This window comes from Aspergillus fumigatus, chromosome 4, assembly GCF_000002655.1.
Source record: "Aspergillus fumigatus Af293 chromosome 4, whole genome shotgun sequence".
Taxonomy (NCBI): domain Eukaryota; kingdom Fungi; phylum Ascomycota; class Eurotiomycetes; order Eurotiales; family Aspergillaceae; genus Aspergillus; species Aspergillus fumigatus.
The window spans coordinates 3859822-3878394 of NC_007197.1; the positions used below are offsets into that span (position 1 = coordinate 3859822).

Genomic DNA, 18573 nt, shown 5'->3' on the forward strand with positions numbered 1-18573 from the left:
GCCTTATTTTGATTTCCATCACCTTCTGCTGTCATTCAGGGCCGCTAGATGCTTGACAGAGTGGCTTCCTCTAATTAGAGTTTGCATATCCATTGGCTCCCAAAAATGCCTCTCATGTCTCACGAAACATAGATGCCTAAAATGGGCCTGCAGAAAATTTTTTCTCTAGAGTAGCCTAGTTGCCTGCTATAAAATAGCTATACTCCGATTACTCACGGTCTATCTGGATATTGTCTATGCTGTTAACGTGCAATGTAGAGGGAAGTCATCGTCAGGATTAACCAACAAAGTAGGAAGAAGGGTCGGGGAGAGAGATGCTGTACCTTATTCAACTCCCAACGCCACAATAGAGGCGTCTCTTTTCCAACTGGGAACCTCTTCTAACTAATCAAGTGCCCAAGTGGTTGAGGCTAGCAGTAAAGGCAAGTCGGCGATGGTACTGGGGCTGGTGTTGGTGTTGCACTGGCAGAACTCTTCTAGTCCTATTTGATGCATTGATAGTTATCAGAATGGATATACTTTACAAGGCAAGGTTTGAATTCAGGGGATAGTTCATATATCTACTTTCAATCTTATTTCCTTGATGAGTCCTACATGGGCAGAGCAAAGCAGGGCATCCCCTCTAGAAATCTTGTGGCTTGTGTAACACCCTACTGACCTTAAAATGATCTTTCATGTGTCTAAATATGTCTAAAAGATCCATGACATGCCCGATTAAATGCCGATTATTTGAGATCATAATTGGCTACCTTAATCCGTCACCACTATGGCATTCTCCTTGGCAGCAAGCCTTGAGCTTCATAGTCCTGCCACTAATCAGTATAGAGACTTGGTTTACAGTAGTCCTTCTTACTAGTTCGCGCATATGACATAGGAGACTTTATCCATGGACATAGAACTTGACTTCCGATGTTATTGATGCGCATGATACCTAGCTCTTCCGGATTAAAGGATGAATGAAATATCGTGAAACAAAATCATGGCTTTATGTCTGGACACTCCATTGGTTGGTAATAGATGATGTGTATACAAAGGAGAGTGTTGTAAATCATGACAACATTGAGGACATTTAGTCTTGCTCTTACAACTCAGCTTCCCCATACTTGTGTAATTAGGTGAGCGTAAATCTTATTATGGCCACATTTGCTAGAGCCAATCAAAATAGTACAAGGGAATAAAGCTTCCTAGAAGGTAACAAGAATTTGAACAGTTGCTTGCTTACATGCAGTGGGACGATTCCAGGGACATAGCCTACGGTTCCCGCATTTGGACGGCTCCACCGGGCTGAGTGAAGACACAACATAAATATCCAAGTTGCGAGTGCTCATCCACCTGCCTCAAGTATTGATTTCTGCGTATTCTAAACACAATCGAATCTCACAACATGTCTTCCAACACGGCCCACATTTGCGTTGTCGGTTCGCTGAATATCGACTTTGCGGTATCAACATCCCGGTGTCCCGGGCCAGGGGAGACCTTGACGGCCAATTCCCTCTCCGTGACGGCCGGCGGGAAGGGTGCGAACCAGGCCGTTGCATGCGGTCGAGCGTCACACACCTCCAGTGACGCCTCAAAAGTCACTGTGAGCATGATTGGCGCGGTGGGCGCCGACGACGTTTACTACGCAACGCTGATCCGACCGACGCTAGAGGATTCCGGTGTAGATACAAAGTATGTTGAAGAGAAGACAGACAGCCGCACTGGATCAGCGACAATCATCGTCGAGGATTCAGCGCACGGCGAAAACAGGATCCTGGTGGTGCCGGGGGCCAATCATGCCGGGATGGATGATGTGTCCAAGATCCTCGCCACGATCCAATCCTACCCTCAGGCCCCGGCTTTGATTGTTCTACAAGGGGAGATCCCCAGACACACGACTCTGGACTTGATGAGGCATTTCAACCAGCCAGGGAACCAGACACATATGCTGTTTAATCCCGCCCCGGTCTTCGCAGATGGCGTCCCGGTTGACGCGCTCTCCAACACCTCTGTTCTGGTCATGAACGAGACCGAAGCGGTCCAGATGCAGGCATCCATCTCACCCGAGTCAGCAATCAGCACGCAGACGACAGACGAATTGAAGCCGGAAGACTTGGCGAGTCAGTTCCATGCTCTCGCCAACGTCAGGATTGTCCTCATTACTCTTGGGGCGAAGGGCGTGTTCTTCTCGACTCGCACCGGCAGAAAGGGCTTCGTCGCTGGAGTCCGCGTACAGAAAGTGGTTGACACGACGGCTGCTGGCGACACCTTTGTTGGGTATTTCGCGGCGGCATTTGCCGAATTTATCGCAACATCGGCACCCCTGGAAGAATTCGACAAGACGATTGAGCAGGCTGTCCGACGGGCAAATTGTGCTGCGGCGTTATGTGTGCAGCGGCCGGGTGCGATGCAGAGTATTCCCACGGCGTCAGAAGTCGATGGTCTAGACAGTCGGTAAATAGAACAAAACTTCTGATGTAATCTGCCATCAAGCAATTGATTCTTCGTATCGTGACACGCGCCACTGGGATTGGAGAGACTCGATCTCGTCGTCCAGGTGGATCCCTGTCAACTCTGTAATCCGCTGTAGCTGGTTCAACACCGCTGACTGCTGTAAATGGTGAGTCATGTCTTTGGCTATGAGAAGCAGTCCCGCGATGAGAATCGGGTCCCACTGTTCGACTGTGTCGTTGCTAGTTGCAATACCAGCAATGGATTGAGCATGCCAGATAGAGGAGGACAGACATTTCGGGCCAGTCAGCGTCTTCACAAAGCGTGGCTTGCGAGCCAGGAGGAGAAAAGAGGCGACATGGTAGACAGCATTGGCGACTAGTGCAAGGGGTGTGGTGTAGACCAGGATTGGGAAGGAGGATGCATTCTGTGGGTCGATTTCATCTGCGTGCGCAGCTCGAACATCCAAGACGGGCTGCACTTGCAGAGGACGATTTAGATACCATCTCCGACATTCCGTCCACAGATAGTTCCACTGCGACACGGGATTCAAAGCGGGGACGGTGCCTACTTGGCCCAGACCCTCGAGATATGCCGTTGAACTTCCGAAGATGAAGCTCAAGGTATGCGCGAGAAGGAGGAGGATATGCTGATAGACCTGTTTGGTCGAACTTGGGTCTAGGGCGGATACTAGCGCGGGAATCAGCATCTGTGGAGGCTCGGAGCTTATAATAGACGCAGCCAGATCTAGCCAGTGTTAGCTTCCGACAATCAAGCTCCGTGAGTTATATCCACACACCGATTCTAAGTGTCACCCACAAAGACGGTTCATTGAGCTCTCCATCAGCAGCCGACAGGCATCCGAGGCCTCCTGGCGCATTGGTATAACCAGTCACCAAGGCCTTCCACTGCGATGGACGCGAAGAAAAGAAGTCATGTAGCATAAAAAACACGTTTCCTACTCGCTGGACAGCAGTACTTTGCAAAGGAAGGCCGTTCTCGGCTTCTTCACGGAACCTAAGGCTCCTGGCGAGGTCGTCGGCTGCATATGTCGGCACCACAAGCGACCTTTGGCCAGCAGCAAGCGCGAGGATTGCCGCGAGAAGTGGTCGAACTCGCCTACCAAGGATCAAGAACTCGAGGCCGAAAGCACGGCCTGGATCGCCAACATCAATCCAAGGGGCTAGTGCATAGCAGTAATGTCGAAGTAACCCTGTCTCCGGATCATGGCCGGAATCCGACAGAGCGGTAAAAGCAACCTGGCGCCGAGCCCGAACAGCAGGAAGAGCGCTGTTCGAGGGAAGATGCGCCGTAGGGCGACTAAGGCCTGGAAGGAGTTCTAGCGACTCTACATGATTTTCGGCTGGAGTTTGCTCGTGCGCTACCGTCCCACTCTCCTGCAATGAAGGAGTTGCGGGGGTCTCATCCACAAACTATCGACTGTCAGTTGCCGGACGCAACAGGCACTTCTTTGGCGATTTCGTCTCACTCTAATCGTGCTGTAGGTTGCTCCTGTCCCATCTGATTGCTGATTGGATGCATGCACAATCGAGACAAACGTGACTTTGCTGGGATATTTACAGGCAAAGCCCTTTGCAGTGCAATTTTGACACTGAGGCTTGGCCTCATCGCCTGAGCCGGCATAAATCAGATTGAGACCACACTTAGTAAGTTGCAGGAGGCTTACATTTCCTTCTGCGTCTGCGACACGTCCAGCAGCCAGTGCGCACACGCTGTTTGCCCGCTGGGGTAGTTCTCTTCGTCGGCATTGTGGTCGTCGGTTCTTCCCCAGATGCTTCCGAGCAGTTGCAGTGACCGGTCGAAAAGGGGGCTTCGAGCCTCCGCACCCCGGAACTAGCAGGCTTGGACCTCCTCGGCTGACCGATGAAAAGCGGCTGGAGGGATGACCGGTTCTCGTTCGGTTCCCTTCCATCTCGGACGGATTGTGGGACTGGAGAGAAAGCGGAATTTTACTAGGGCATAAAGGGCAGCTGGATATTGGCCAATCAGAATGCCGTTTCACTCCGAATTCTGTGCTTCTTTTACGTAATACTTCTGTTCACTTTTTTTGCTTTGTTTCCTGACCACGGATTTATATTATAGATGCATACTTTGTACAGGTCAACGGCTCACTCTCTTTTGCTTACAAGGAAAGAAACTAAGTAGTCGGCTTTGATAACATATGAATGACTCTATAGTTCACATATACTCCGTTAACTGCTCTGGTCGCCATGCGTCTACGTCCTAACTTTGCTGATGCCCATGGGTAAAATCGTAGTATGGTGATAGGTTAAGTATTCAGGATATCAAAGAGAGTAATGTGGTTGTCTATATGTAGGTATACAATAAATGCTACAGATGTACAGAGTATACAGGATAACTAAAGATGAATTTGGTATCTTTTGATTAAATCTTGTGTCGAGACCATCTGGATATATATCTCCGCAACTTCCATGCGGCCAGCAATAACTAATTACAAACAAGCATTAATCTCATTCCTCATACAATAAAGAGCATCATCTAGACAGTCTCCACAAATTTCTCTTCCGGAATCGGCTCTTTGGACATATCGTTGCCTCCCTCTACCCTGGCCAGCAGTGCCGTCAACCCCACATCGCGTTGGGCTTCACGAAGGAGCTGAGCGTCGCGCTCGCCAGTATGACTGTTGAACACCCGGTCCATTTCCTCCAAGGACGCGTTCTTGGTCTCCGGGAGGTAGAATTGGACCCAGAAAATGCCAACCAGAAGGAAGACGGCAAAGAAGATGTAGGTACCCCATTGCCATGACTTCAGCATCGGGGGGACGAAAAAGGCAATGGCAAAGTTGTTGATCCAGTTGCTGGAGGCTCCGATGGAAGCTCCCTTTGCTCGAATCGAGAGAGGGAAGATTTCAGAAATGAGCGTCCAGGACACTGGGCCCCAGGTAGCGCCAAAGCCGGCGATGTAGAGCCAGATCAGTGCTGGAGCATGTTAGCTTGTGTTGCAAGGATCAAGGGCAAAGGGAGGAACTCTTACCAACTGCGGTCCATCCGGCTGCTACATGGGACGGCCAGTCGTGTTGGAACTTGGCAACAATCACGCCGACAATCACCATACTTAGGAACATTACCACTGAGCCGACCAGCAACATGGGCTTCCGACCAACCCGGTCAATGATCAACTATTGACGATTAGTCAAAGGTTTGGGAGGTCGGTACAAAGAATGATGACTTACCATAGCTGGTACGGTGCTCACGAGGAACACAACTCCAGTGACACCAGTCGCCAGGAGAGCAATTGTGCCGCCAGTCAGACCGAGACTGACAAAGACGTTGGACGCATAATAGATGACTACGGGATGTCAGCTCAGAGCAAGGAACACAGAGTTGACCGACATACTGGCATCAATTCCACTCCACTGCTGGAAGAACATCACCAGCCAGGCGGTGCAAACCCGCTTGAAGTTGTCCATGGTGGAGAAGCAGTTGGCATACTGCGCCCATTGGTTCTTCAGGATTCCCTTTTCCGCCGTGTTGGGGAAGGCTCTCTTCTCAAACAAGGCTTCGGCTTTGATCTCGAGATATTCCATCTGGACAAGATCATGTTCGATCGGCAATTTCCTCATCCAGGCGAGCGTGGACTGAGCCTCCTGGTCTCGTCCGACTTTGACCAGCCACCGAGGCGAGAAGGGCATAAACCAGATCCCGCAGGCCAGTGCAAAAGCCGGGATTCCCTGAATGATGGAGGGCAGACGCCATGCCAGATCGGATTGCGTTTCACCAGTGCCACCAATGTAATTACTGCCATAGCCCACCCAGAAGGAAATCATGATCCCCAGGATGGTTGCGAATTGATAGAAGGATACCAGGAGACCGCGCATCTCCGGAGCAGCCAGTTCGGCATTGTACAAGGGGCCAACACCGCTGAAAAGACCGACTCCCAGACCGGTAAAGAATCGTCCAGCGTACAGGAGCGAGGCCATTCCTGCCGAAGCACCGACGTACAGATAACTTCCAAGGATGACCCAGCAGCATGCCGCAAACATGGTGTACTTTCTCGAAAAGATCTCGCCGAAGATGCCCGCAGATAGCGATCCCACAATACCACCCAGCTGAAGAACGGAGGTAAGCCATCCGGTAGCCGCAGAGGAGTGAACGACCGATGGGAAGTTTTCGGTAAACCGCGTCATCACCAACGATTGCCCGAGCACTCCTTGTTGGTATCCATACTCGAATCCACCAAACCTACCCATTGTCAGTGAATGAAAATTCCGCGATATGGCCGCTCGACACTTACGAGGCAAAGAAGGCGATGAACAGAACCTTGGGGTTCTCCCGCAGCGACTGCCACATGGATTTCTTCTCCATTTGGCGATGTTCCGCATAGCCTGCTTGCTGGGAGACAGGGGCCTCCAGATCAGAAGATGAACGACGACTCATGTTGAGGTCTGGTCAATAAGCCCAAAATTCAGAGGGGATTATTGCGTGCAAAGAGTTGAAGTTGCCTTGAACACAGGTGATGATCGACCGGCTGAGGGGAACATGGCTTTATAACCATTTTTCCTTCTCCAATTGATATTAAATTTTGCGAGGATTTCTGCAGAATAAACACAAGGAACAGTTTCGAAACGGCCTGGCCACTTGAAGATCGGCTCACTCCAGGAATTCCCCAGAGAAATCTCTTGCTTTGGCCCAGTTGGGGGACGGGAAATGTGGGGATCCCGCACAAACGTGGTGCCATGGGTTAGACACGTAGGCTATGAATTCCTATTCGGGTTTATTGGAGACCGCCGACAGTAAGCCCTATCCATAAACGGATATGGGAGCCTATCCTCAATGTAAAAGCTTAGCAGACAGCTCCACCCATTCTTGCGTCAAGTCATCTGGTGACTTTGAAGACCCATTGGCCCCACACTATTTGTCAGTAACTTGCAGGATGAGAGGCATCATGCAGTTTCCCGCGCCATTTGGATACAGGATTACCGACGCGGTTCTCCCCGTTCTATTGACAGGTATTTTTTGATCCGAGAGTTAGGAGAATCCGGGGAAGTGAGTCCTGTATAAGAGGACTCGTAGCGAAGCACCTCTATTGATGGAATGCCTGGGACTCGGAAGAGGCAATAATCACACTCAATATTGTAGACTATATAACTACATGACACATGTTCCTCACATCATACCTGGCCTGAGAATGGTGTAGTTTTACGCTGATTCATTGACTACAATTTAGTGTCTATCCGCAGCATCTATTGCATAGAAGAACAGACTCATATAGCTGATAGAATTTCACCCGTCTCGTATCCCCATGCTCGCTCAAGATCCCTCAGTCTCCACAGGGCACCCCATCCGGTGCTGGTTTCAATCTTCTTGAATAATCTGGCGACCTCGAGATGCTCGCTTCGATGGCTCAAGAGCTTCCCTGCGATATAGAGTGGCTGGATCGCGTTGATGAGATTGCCACTGTGCGGGTTCGTCAATGAGATTCCACAAACCCTCCGAGCATGCCATACAGGGGAAGAGTGCGGGGTTGGAGCAGCAAGCGGGATGTTTGCCGGTTTCATCTGCAGCATCATGATGCAAGCTGTGTGATAGAGCTGGTTGCCAGATATTGCCGCCCAGTGCGCAAAGAGGATCTCGGGGAAGATCTGATCGCCGCCAGTCGTCGTGGTCCTGATCGGAAGCATGGCCGGACACCGGTGGTCGTTCCAGAACTGCAGCTCTTCCCAGAGCCGTGTCCATTGTTCGGAGAACGGCCTCGTGTCATTCTGATCCAACTCGCCCAGCTCCAGAAACCGTGATCGCCGGCATGCCAGATTGCACGTCTTGGCGCAGAGATACACTGCCCAGTTCGCATGCCGGTCAGGATTCGAACAGCTGTCTTGGCAAAACAGATTCTTGATCATGATATCTCGCTCTTCTTCGGAATCGGCCGCCTGTGGAGGGACCCATTTGTGGAGTGGAAGAATAGTGCCTTCGGTCCCTTCTGAAATAATCGCCCCGCACAATTCCATCCGCGCGTAGCACCAGAAGACGGCCTGCAGATGCCCACCGGAGAAACCGTTGACATTATATGCGTCGAAGAGAGCCGCGCAGCCCTCGACATGTCGCCTCCAGTCTCTAGGGCTGACTGACATCAACTCCAGACATCCCAGGATACAGACAGTTACGAGGACATTAGGGTCTTTTGCTTGAAGATACGGTGTCAGCAGCCGAATAGACTGTTGGTAGAGCTCCAGACTATCATACGACTTGTCCAGGCAAGCCTTGCGCTCCATCTGCCGAGCCGAAAATGCCAAGATGGCGTAAAACAAAGCAGGGGAGCTCTGAGCGAGGACGGGAATATGCACACCGAAATGGCTTTGTTCATCGAACTTGTCCAGATGAGGAGCGCACTCGATGATCCAGTTTTTCAGATAATGGATCAGTCTGACCTTGGGGATCGAGACTTGTGCGAAGTCCAGACTGTTCCTCAACAGCCCTGACGCAGAGTCCTCGATCGGATCCGATGGTCTCAGTGATTCATGCCTCGTGGGAACATGACTGGCCACCGCTGTGAAAAGTACATCGCGCAGTTCTTCCTGGAGCTGCAGGAATCGCGGGTTTGCTGCGTACTCATCTGAGCTGGAGATCGTCCCTGGCGAGAGGATCGTTTCTTCCTCGAGATGGGGAGTTGCAGTTTCTGCCGGCCTTCTGCCCGGACCAACAAGGTTACTCATTCTTCCTTGTAGAAAGTAGCTGATGAATATCCATTCGTGCGGAGGTCAGTATCTCTCTAGGCAGCCGACCGTGCACGATTTGCATAGGCCTGGCTTCAGGTAAATTCCATTTCATAACCGAGAACCTTGCAACACCCAGACATAAGTTGTTTCTGTCTCTTAGTTCTTTGATCAAGGTTGACTTAGAGTACCAAACTTTCCTCTTCGTGGGAATAGGAGAGGGCTATTGGGAGGAAATCTAAGTTGTCGTCACAAATTTGAGATAGGCGAAGAATGAATATTTGTGGCGTCCAATTTGTGGCTAGGCGTGCTATACTTGTTATGGTAACTTACAAGCCACATTCCACGTGACTAGTACGCGTCTATTTCGCGTAACACGATTTCGGTATTCTCAATGAATCTCCAAGACTTTCCTACCCTACCTGTAAGATTCGCAGCCAATGCATGGCCTACCGCGTGGCTGAGGTTCTGCAACTCATGCATATGCGTTCCTAATGGGTATATTTTTCCATTGCTGAAATTCTCCGGGAATCGGTCTCGTATCACTGGCAGGTGCCTGCGCCACTCCTCAGCATGTACCACAAAGAGGTCGACATCGAAATCGTCCATGTTGATGGCAGATTTGCCCTTATGACGTCCTCGAGTGCCGTGACACAGGCTCCCCACGTACTGGAGAGGTTGTCCATAGTATGAGAATTGCTCCAGCAGAGCGTCGATATCCTCCTTAATGCTCCTGAACCGACGCGCCCAGATCGCCTCGCCTTGCGTCAATATGTTCTCGCGAGCATCTACCTGCCGGAGGTCAACCTTGGCATTTTGGTAGGCCCACGCGGTGATATTCCCATTCAACATGTCCAGCTTCCGAAGGAGCCGGTTTACACCTTCGCGTGCTTGTGCGCGCTGTGGCTCCGGAAGCCCAGCAGCCTCGTTGACCCGATGAGGAAACGCGTCTTTGAATAACAAGGTGTATTCAGTTGTTACAAGAGCCTGGAACTCTTCGATCGGGTGCAGGAGCTCCGCCTTGAACCGCTGTTGAATGTGTGGACTTTGTATGTGACTGAAGTACGCTTTTAGGAATTCGATTCTGTTATATGATGCTCTGAAAACATCTTCCTGAGGCAGGATAGCGGTTTCCGTGGGAAGTACTGTCACATTATCTCCAAGGCTCGTGACCTTGTGCAAGTCATATCGCAGCCAGGGAAGCGATGGTGAGGGTGCCGATCTGCTGAGGATGGCATGGATCAATATCCATGCTACTAGAAGAGAGGAGAGCCCTTTTTCAAACGAGTGAATCATCGATATAGTGAGAAGAAACAATAAATAAGTAGAGACGGGTCTATTTTGAAATCAATATGCCAACCATACTGTAGAAACCGAAACTTCCTTCCGAAAACCGGGGATGCACCCTATTTGAGACGCGAATTTTCGAACTGAATTACTGCTAAAAGACTCTGGAATAACACAATAGTCGTTTAACAGCTGAATATAGCGCGTGACCAATTAGATGGACTCCGTCAACCCCTTGCACTGGAGGTCAGGTGACTGTCTGCATGAGTGTTTATACGCGAGGGTGGCTTCTTCTGTTCAGGCAGAGGATGCCGGGTTATTTAGGCTTTGTGACCTGTCTGATGAATTGATGCCAGCTGAACAGAAATGACAAATACTGGACAAGGACTTGGTTCATCTTTCCCTGCCAGCAGTACGAACCTGGCTAGGACGATGGCAAAGAGATACCCCAGAAAAAGGAAAGATTTGCTTATGGCTTAATGCAAGGTCAGTCTGGGTGTGCCTCATATGCCGGTATATCACTAAACCTGATCGAATCGCCGAGGGATGAAAGCGTTGCTCTATGCTTGATAAAGAGGAAAAGCCTACTACGAGGCCTGCGGCGAATTCAGCCTTAGAATCTTAAATGCGACCAAATCTACATTTACTTAGTAGAAGGACAGTCAACATAGTCAGGCGACCCAGGTTGAAAAGGACCGACTTACTGCCATAGAGAATACCTCATAACTCTAATGACAGGTCTAACTTCTCCAGTATCTTGCCCACTTACTCTTGCCCCTGACGATGTTGACAAACTCACGCGCAATGATGCGGTCAGTCTGCTCAGATGGATGCAAATCATCATACCACAGGTAACTGTCTCGGACTGCATTAGATGTACACGGGCTTCCACAGCGGTAGACTGAACTCGTGACGTTGTACGGTACAGTGCCATTCAAATACTGCGAGGGGTTTTCCCAAATATCAGTCATCTAAGAAAAGATCAGTCGAAGGTGCCACAGCCTAGGGGTGGGGTACTGGAAAATCGCAATCCCACCAAGGCATGCACATCGTAAACAGCAAATCTGCTATGCGGGTATCGATTCGCGACGACGACATCATATGGCGTTTGGTAGTCATATATGGCATTGACCATTGTCACATACTGGCGCATTTTCTCGCTGGACCGAGTGATATTGGAGTCATAAGCCGCTTTATCGGTCCAATACTGCGCGTCCAAGGAGCCGCCATTCTGCGGAAGAGCATACAAGGGAGTCAAGTCTAATGGCGCCATGTTCATAAGCACAAAGGCTCGCGCGCCTATCGCGTACAGTCGATCAAGTTGTGCGTAGACACAATCGGTCATGTACGTCAGAGACATTCCTGCTGGTTGTACTTCGGTGAGAAAGCCTCCGTAGCCGATGTCGTTGGTGCCGATCCAGATGGCGTAGACTGTTTCATCTGGTGGATTGATTAGGGTGGGCTGTCCGGTTATGTCACTGACATAGATGTTATCCTCCAGAAACGTAGGGATTTGATTCTGCTTGATGCCGTTGCGGACAGTGTTTGCGACAACAGCATCGCAGACCGCACCTGACCAAGCGTAGTCGTATATGTTCGCGCCGGTGTATTGGCGTATATAACTGGGCCATACACGACCGCCGGTGCTTCTCTTCGTTGACTGTTGAGAGATTGTGAGCACCCCGATTCAATAAAGCTGTCAGTGACTATACCTCAGCTGGAACTGGCGGTTTGTATGATCGGACTCCATTATCGGTATAGCTATCACCGAATACCACGAGGGAAGTGAACTTCTTCAGTAATGCTCGGGAGGGCTGCGGAAGTGGCGCGCTGAATGCCACACCGAGCGTTAAAGCGAGCTCAAGCAGGGCAAAAGCCAACTTCATTGTCGCTGTTTATTGAATTGGGTAGGATCACAATCCCAGACTTCTCATGTGGTCTAGGACGACCATATATAGGCCAACAACTAGGACCGTCCAGTGTGGTTGGAGGAATTAGAAGCCGCCCCAGTCGCAGCCATACTGTAAACATCCAAGCACAAGGGGTTCATGGTTGGTGGAGTATTAGCCCGCACGTAATATAAAGGCTATGCTAAACTTCAGGTCCATATGGCTGTTGATCATGCATTCTAGCCACTCAACTGAGTTGCGGGGTCATTCTGGAATTGCTGCATGTACCCCTCATTGTCAATTTAACCCTCGGCATCATTACAGCCGAAAGAGCTCCTCTCCAAGTTGATCTTGTTTAGCATTCCACTCTCTCTGTCGGTCGGTCGTGTCTTGCGGATTGGGAAAGGCAGGGTGGAATTGATCCGGACAAGATAACAGTGTGCAGCAACCGTGACAGTGCAATGTTCTGGTAGAGAACTATGACAAGTCCGCTGCACCGGTACCCTTTGGCAACTAGCAGGGGCTTTCTGGTGATGCATCCCTGAAATTCAGACCCAAGTTTAACCTATGCTCAATGATACGGAATTTTCAAGAAGGCTCTAACGGAGATGCTGCTCGCCATTTGCGTAAGGTTGTAGATCTCTCTATCATTAGCACCAAAGATCTGAGGGCATTCTGTGAGTTCAAAGCAGAAGTGCATATGGACAGGAACCGTTGAATTGGTACTTTCATGGTCTGTATTTCCACACAAAATCGGCTGTATTGAGTATCTGCTATCATTAAGGCAAGAAAAAAATATGTACAAGTTGAGGTTGGGCAACGGGTCATTGAGATGAGACGAAGCTGGGGCAGTTTCTATATCACCATCTTATAAGGCGCATAGAGAATGCTCGGAAATTATGTCCTCAGCTCCTGAGTCTCGCCGTATCAGCTTTCTACCACTGTCGGGGGCGCGTATGGATCTATGGTCATCGGCATCATTCAGGGCATCGAATTCAACGCTGTTGTCACATTCCCCACTCACAGACTCTCCATTTCAGAGCGATATAGCTCCGAGCGAAACACTGGAACCTACACCAGAAATCCGTCCTTGATGCGTGGAATCTGGTTATGAAGGGAAGAGAATAATCAGATCCCTACCCCGGTAAGTTACAGGGAGGACGTGCTCAAGGACCTTGGAACAAACTCCCTATGGCCACAGGCGCTGGCGGACCGAAAGACTCCAACGCTGGGGATGATCCGCTGGGCGCTGAGCAATGTCACAGACTTGTTCTTTCGCAGCCTGGAAACATGCCTCATTTGTTTGCCTGCTGAATTCGTGGAGAAACTGCACGCGGTAGCAATGAAGGTGCTGCTTGCTTCCCCGTCTGGACCTGGTGAGGAGAGGCTATTTGTGTCTGACCATGTGGGTGGCACGTTTGACAGTGTCCCATCTTCTCCAATATTCAGACCGAACAGTGAGACGCCAAACTGATACTATCCATTTCCAAGCAGTGTTGACGCATCTAGGTCGCCATTATAACGCCTTCTCCGTTGGAGAGGTCCCACGGCAGTATCTTCCCGCTGACCAGCCGTACATAGAAGTGTGCCTTCTTTTTTCTTTTTCAGCATCCTGCTCTCGGTCAAAGTCGTGCTCGGGTAACCGCTGAGTTATACAGCATGGCAGACCCGACGCCCAATTGAGAAGCAATAACGGCCGAGCAGACAGAAGCATACTGCGCGCTGCTTCGTTCGTCAGATCAAAGTAAGCCTCCTCCATTCTTTGGTGATATTTCCAGTATGCAATCATTTCATGGTGCTTCATGAGAATGTGTGCTAATGCGTGGCAGTGCACGCGCTGAGCTTCCCAAACTGGGCCAAGATTGACTTCTTCGGGTTGGACTTCTTGGCCGCAGCCTTGAAGGGTGTTGGTCCGGTGAGGCAGAAGTACATCCAGAATGTCCAGACACCTTACAGTTCAGTGAGATGTTCTCTATTTTCGGGGGAGATCAGAAGGGCGATCACTGGCTTAGTGGAACAAGGACAATGCAGAATTGGGATATCATTGAGCAAGCGCTCCGAGAGGAGAGTCCTAGGGCTGGGAGTACCTAGCGTCCGCCTTAGAAATGCGTATATTACCATGCCTGTATATGCATCAACCTCCAATCCATTGCAGTCCAGAATTAATCTAAATTAATATCCATTCCGGGCGATCCAGCAACCTCGGGGAAGCTGCTGGGTCCTAGGTCCGGATCTGGGAAGCCTTGTCCATCGGCACTGTGCCCAGAGAAGCTCATCTGCGTGGGAACGGTCTCTGAACTGGTACCGATCGCGATGCTGCTGTGAGGCGGTTCTCCAGTGCCGCAGCTCGGTACCATCGAAGAATCCGAACTCCTCTGCCCTACCTTGTTGCGAATATCCAACACAATCTGGGGTGTCTCCACCGGCATGCCCTGTTGTCGGAGGAATACCTCCCTCGCTCCCCAAGTTTGGAGAACCGCCCTTGCAAAGACGGTGAAGATACCCTGCCCGCTGGGCTTTGGATGCATGACTCGCGCTTCGTAATTCTTGCTCATGGCCTGCCAGGCCTTCTCCACGTGGCTTTCTGTGGGTCTCTTCTTTAGGTCGTTCAGGACGTGGATGTATGCCAGGGCGGGGACATGGAAATCTACGAGCCATCGGTACCGACTGGTCAGAGGAAAGACTCTCAGTTCGTATCGCACTCCAACATCTGTAGAGCGTAGAACAGGGCAGCGTTGCGCTGAGCGTCTGTCTGCTGCATTGCTGGCGACGTCAGGTGCCGCGCATAGTGCTCCAGCAGGCGGTTTCTGGCCAGGTAGCCGCGCGTCGTCCAGATTGCCATATAACGGAGCGGGTCGGTGGGGTCGCAAAAAGCGAGGTATTTTTCCTCGATTGTCTTCTGGATAGTCAACATCTCATCGTCTGCAGGAATGAACATGCGGCCAGGATTCTTTGCCTTAGCCACCGCCGCCAGTACCGGGTTGACAAAGTTAATGTGGAAGGTGGTATGGCGAATCCGGTCGGCGAGCTCGCTACAAACAACTGCGAACAGCGCCTCAGTCGGCTTCTCGTTGTTGGGGGCCCAGGAATTGGTGTCGGGTCGAATCTCAACGTCGTTGACGTTTAACGGAATCTGGCAGTCCCAAGTGGGTGTCAACGTGGTGACCTTGTAGTCGGACATCTCGCACATGCGATGATCAAAAATCACCAATGACCACCAGAGTCTTCGGCGCATCTCAGCCTCTACGGCAGTGTATGGAGTGTACGTCGACTCATTGTGAAGCCCCATCCGTTGTGCAATTCGGAGGGCCGCGGCCAGCATAGAGGAGAGCGAGCGAGGGTCTGTCTGCGGCGAAACGGAGACCTAAAACCATTACTACAGGTGCTATTGCCTATTACTCAGCTCATCAGGACACGGACGGACTGCATACCAAATAGAGGTACACTGCGGTCAAGCCATCGACATTGGTAAACTGCCAGGGCCGACACTTGATCAGCAATTGTCGACACCCCAACCGGTAGCGCGCAAGCAGGTCTTCCTTGGACGATCTGAGCAGCCGATGACATTCGTTATCAGTCAGACTCATGACCGCGATGCAGTATATGCTAAACATGAGTGCCTCCAAGGTAGGATGAATATTTCCAAGGTCACAGACCGCATCGACAATCCGTGGCTGGAGCGTCGGCGTATGGGTGACTTTTAGCAGGGGATTGACATTCTCCAGATATATCTGCCAGAGCCTAAAGATCTGGACTTGTTCGGGATGCAAGACGAGGACATTCACATTAACCTGTGGCTGACCAAACAGAAAATTATCATCGGTCTGGTCGTTTGCTTCCGGCTGTTCGACGTGATGGTCCCAGGTGTTTTTTTTTTGTCGGCCTGCGCATCTGGACTATCACCGTCGTCTTCTTCGGGTTCAAGTGTCTTCCCTATGGTTAACGGCTGCCGTAACGACAATGGCTAGGAAGCAAACATACTACTCGGCTAATGGCCTGCCAGAGGTCGCTACAAAAGAACTCGTTAGTTACCTCCTGTAGTAAAGTTGGGCTAATCAGGTGTCAAACACTGCCTGCGACTGGACAGGGGTCTGTGCCCTCGCCGGTTCTGACCGTCCACACGCCCGAGAGACAGCCGCGCCGACAGGGTCCGGCTTGGCCTGGGGATGCAGAGGTTCGAAATCAATGTTATGTTGGCGAAGAAGGCCTTCGTAATGGCGCAGACGGTCTAATAAAACTTTCTCTTGAAATCGACGACGTCGCGGAGTGAGCGTTGCAGTAACACACTGCGTTTCAGATGCGACACAATTCCCACAGGGGATTTGTGATCGCACCTGACTTTTCGCTGCTGGCATCTCACACAAGCCCGGGGGCGGGGCGACCTTGCCGAATGATCTGTCGACATTTTGAATGCGTTGCGATGCGATGGAGCGAGGATGATGAACGGAGATGGAACCCAGGGGGGGGTTCTGGAGACTGGAGGTTACTTCGGCCTTTTGAATGGACCGCGGCTGAGTATTTGGAGTATTCTATCTCCCGAACTATCCTCCATGGCATCTTGCATGGACGGAGTCAGTGAATATTAAATAACACATTTGATATGATCATATGTTATTATGCTGAACGAACATTCCAGACTTCCAGACTATGTGTCTCCTTAGGTCCACGAATGACCGGAAAAGGGGTCGCTTGCCACCTCCCGCACTTGTTGTTCGACGTCCGATAATATATTACTTATATTGCCTCAGCCTCCATTTGCCTCTCATGCACTGCACCGGAGGGTTAGTCCAGCAAAAGTCAATCAGTATGCCTCCAGAAACTCAAAACTCGGCTCAAGTTGCCGAAACCTCACCAGATGTACCGACTCAGCGTAAAGTCCCGAACCCGAAAAATCTGCAACACTGGCTACGACACCAACAACGACGACAATAGTCGTCATGATCATCTCGGTGCTCCTGAGTATGTTTCGCGTCGCTTTGGACAGAACCATCCTTGCCACGGTATGAACTTGCACAAGGATCAGACCATCGTTACAGCCGTCTGCTAACTACTTCGAAACCATCCCCCGAATTACAGACGAATTCCATTCGATCAGAAGCGTTGGCTGATACGGGAGCGCATATATGTTGACCTGCTGTGCGCTGCAGTTGATTAATGGAAAGATATATACACTCTTCTCGGTCAAATGGACCCTCCTAAGGAGTATCCTGGTCTTCGAAGCGTCCTCCGCCCTAAGTGGTGCGGGCCACAACTCGACTACTCTGATCGTTGGACACATCTGAGGTGTGGGTGCGGCTGATTTTATTCTAGGGAGTGTCTACGCTGCTCGGGATATTGAGTTGAGTATACTCAGAAGTAGTGTTTGTTGGCGGCAGGTGGTGGGTGAAAGGTGCCATCAGCTGGGGGAATGATTGCAATTGACCCCAAGGTTCAAATGGCGCTGTGGACTAGTTTAAGGCCAGGGTTTCAACGGCCTAGCTGTTCCTATAGGAATATAACTATTCTCCTACTAATCATGCATCGTATGGGCAAGACTAGATCTTTACATTCTGGTATTTCCTCACTCCCTTGAGATCCCAGTTCTCTAAATACCTAATAACTTCTTACCTTTTTGGTGGGGTTGCATGATCGAACAGCTAATGTCGAACCGAATCCTCGCTAATCCATAGTGGTGAGGTGTAGTCTCTAGATTGAAGCGCACTGGGAAAATCAGGTGTAGCTCTAGGGAATTAGAGATACATGCTAGACCACTAGCAACCTTCTGATGAGTACTCACTCGTCTAAATTAAGGAAATTCAGATAACTCTAGGATCAGAACTAGTCAGCATTTAAACAACCTCTAATTTATCACTAGCTTCTACTGGGTTCGCACCATCGTCTACAATAACCAGATACTTGGCACCGTAGAGCTCTGTAGCTTAGATGAAGCTCAAGCCTACGGCTGTAAGTACTCCTTTCGATTGATGAACTTGCCAGGCAGGCTCAGGAAGAATTTGCTGTCGTTCATCATGCTAGTGTTACATCCAGTCTGAGTTTAGGCGAGTTAGAAGAGCTGGCATCAGCACACTGCGATCGGAAATCAGAGATCAGAACCAATCAGATATAGTCTGATTTGGTGTCCGCTTGGACATATAATCATTGATAAAGGTTAGAATATGTCAAAATCACCATTCATACCAACCTCTAATAGAAATGATCATTTCTATCAGCTGCTAAATGACTAAGTCGAACCACGCTCTCACAAGTTGAGGTGGCCTTCTTACTGGCCTAAAA

General features: G+C 50.3%; 8 protein-coding genes across 8 annotated transcripts; 2 read left to right on the plus strand and 6 right to left on the minus strand.

Annotated features, from left to right (window-relative positions):
* Nucleotides 1–1384: 1384 nt before the first annotated feature.
* AFUA_4G14650 (ribokinase) lies at nucleotides 1385–2437 on the plus strand (the record flags this gene model as incomplete). Its single annotated transcript, XM_746275.1, has 1 exon — nucleotides 1385–2437. One exon carries the CDS (start codon nucleotides 1385–1387, stop codon nucleotides 2435–2437), a length of 1053 nt encoding a protein of 350 aa, XP_751368.1.
* Nucleotides 2438–2467: 30 nt separating this feature from the next.
* Nucleotides 2468–4368, minus strand: AFUA_4G14660 (uncharacterized protein; the record flags this gene model as incomplete). The annotated part of the gene is made up of 3 exons (XM_746274.2): nucleotides 3920–4368; nucleotides 3230–3863; nucleotides 2468–3177 (listed from the first exon to the last, which is right to left on the minus strand). The coding sequence occupies exons 1-3, from the start codon at nucleotides 4361–4363 to the stop codon at nucleotides 2468–2470; spliced, it is 1788 nt and encodes a 595-aa protein (XP_751367.1). The 5' UTR covers nucleotides 4364–4368.
* A 432-nt stretch (nucleotides 4369–4800) lies between these two features.
* On the minus strand, nucleotides 4801–7108 carry AFUA_4G14670 (sugar porter family MFS transporter). The gene is made up of 5 exons (XM_746273.2): nucleotides 6706–7108; nucleotides 5809–6653; nucleotides 5645–5760; nucleotides 5446–5590; nucleotides 4801–5390 (listed from the first exon to the last, which is right to left on the minus strand). The coding sequence occupies exons 1-5, from the start codon at nucleotides 6846–6848 to the stop codon at nucleotides 4951–4953; spliced, it is 1689 nt and encodes a 562-aa protein (XP_751366.1). The 5' UTR covers nucleotides 6849–7108; the 3' UTR covers nucleotides 4801–4950.
* A 567-nt stretch (nucleotides 7109–7675) lies between these two features.
* Nucleotides 7676–9124, minus strand: AFUA_4G14680 (putative C6 transcription factor; the record flags this gene model as incomplete). The annotated part of the gene is made up of 1 exon (XM_746272.1): nucleotides 7676–9124. One exon carries the CDS (start codon nucleotides 9122–9124, stop codon nucleotides 7676–7678), a length of 1449 nt encoding a protein of 482 aa, XP_751365.1.
* Nucleotides 9125–9475: 351 nt separating this feature from the next.
* Nucleotides 9476–10420, minus strand: AFUA_4G14690 (uncharacterized protein; the record flags this gene model as incomplete). The annotated part of the gene is made up of 1 exon (XM_746271.1): nucleotides 9476–10420. One exon carries the CDS (start codon nucleotides 10418–10420, stop codon nucleotides 9476–9478), a length of 945 nt encoding a protein of 314 aa, XP_751364.1.
* Nucleotides 10421–11121: 701 nt separating this feature from the next.
* AFUA_4G14700 (SGNH/GDSL hydrolase family protein) lies at nucleotides 11122–12336 on the minus strand. Its single transcript, XM_746270.2, has 3 exons — nucleotides 12124–12336; nucleotides 11448–12071; nucleotides 11122–11382 (listed from the first exon to the last, which is right to left on the minus strand). The coding sequence occupies exons 1-3, from the start codon at nucleotides 12295–12297 to the stop codon at nucleotides 11152–11154; spliced, it is 1029 nt and encodes a 342-aa protein (XP_751363.1). The 5' UTR covers nucleotides 12298–12336; the 3' UTR covers nucleotides 11122–11151.
* Nucleotides 12337–13264: 928 nt separating this feature from the next.
* Nucleotides 13265–13949, plus strand: AFUA_4G14705 (uncharacterized protein; the record flags this gene model as incomplete). Its single annotated transcript, XM_001481529.1, has 3 exons — nucleotides 13265–13407; nucleotides 13456–13757; nucleotides 13810–13949. 3 exons carry the CDS (start codon nucleotides 13265–13267, stop codon nucleotides 13947–13949), a joined length of 585 nt encoding a protein of 194 aa, XP_001481579.1.
* A 513-nt stretch (nucleotides 13950–14462) lies between these two features.
* AFUA_4G14712 (transcription factor domain-containing protein) lies at nucleotides 14463–16897 on the minus strand (the record flags this gene model as incomplete). Its single annotated transcript, XM_746269.2, is given in 5 exon segments — nucleotides 14463–14967; nucleotides 15003–15664; nucleotides 15732–16196; nucleotides 16282–16351; nucleotides 16369–16897. The coding sequence occupies 5 exon segments, from the start codon at nucleotides 16653–16655 to the stop codon at nucleotides 14463–14465; spliced, it is 1989 nt and encodes a 662-aa protein (XP_751362.1). The 5' UTR covers nucleotides 16656–16897.
* Between the last annotated feature and the right edge of the window lie 1676 nt (nucleotides 16898–18573).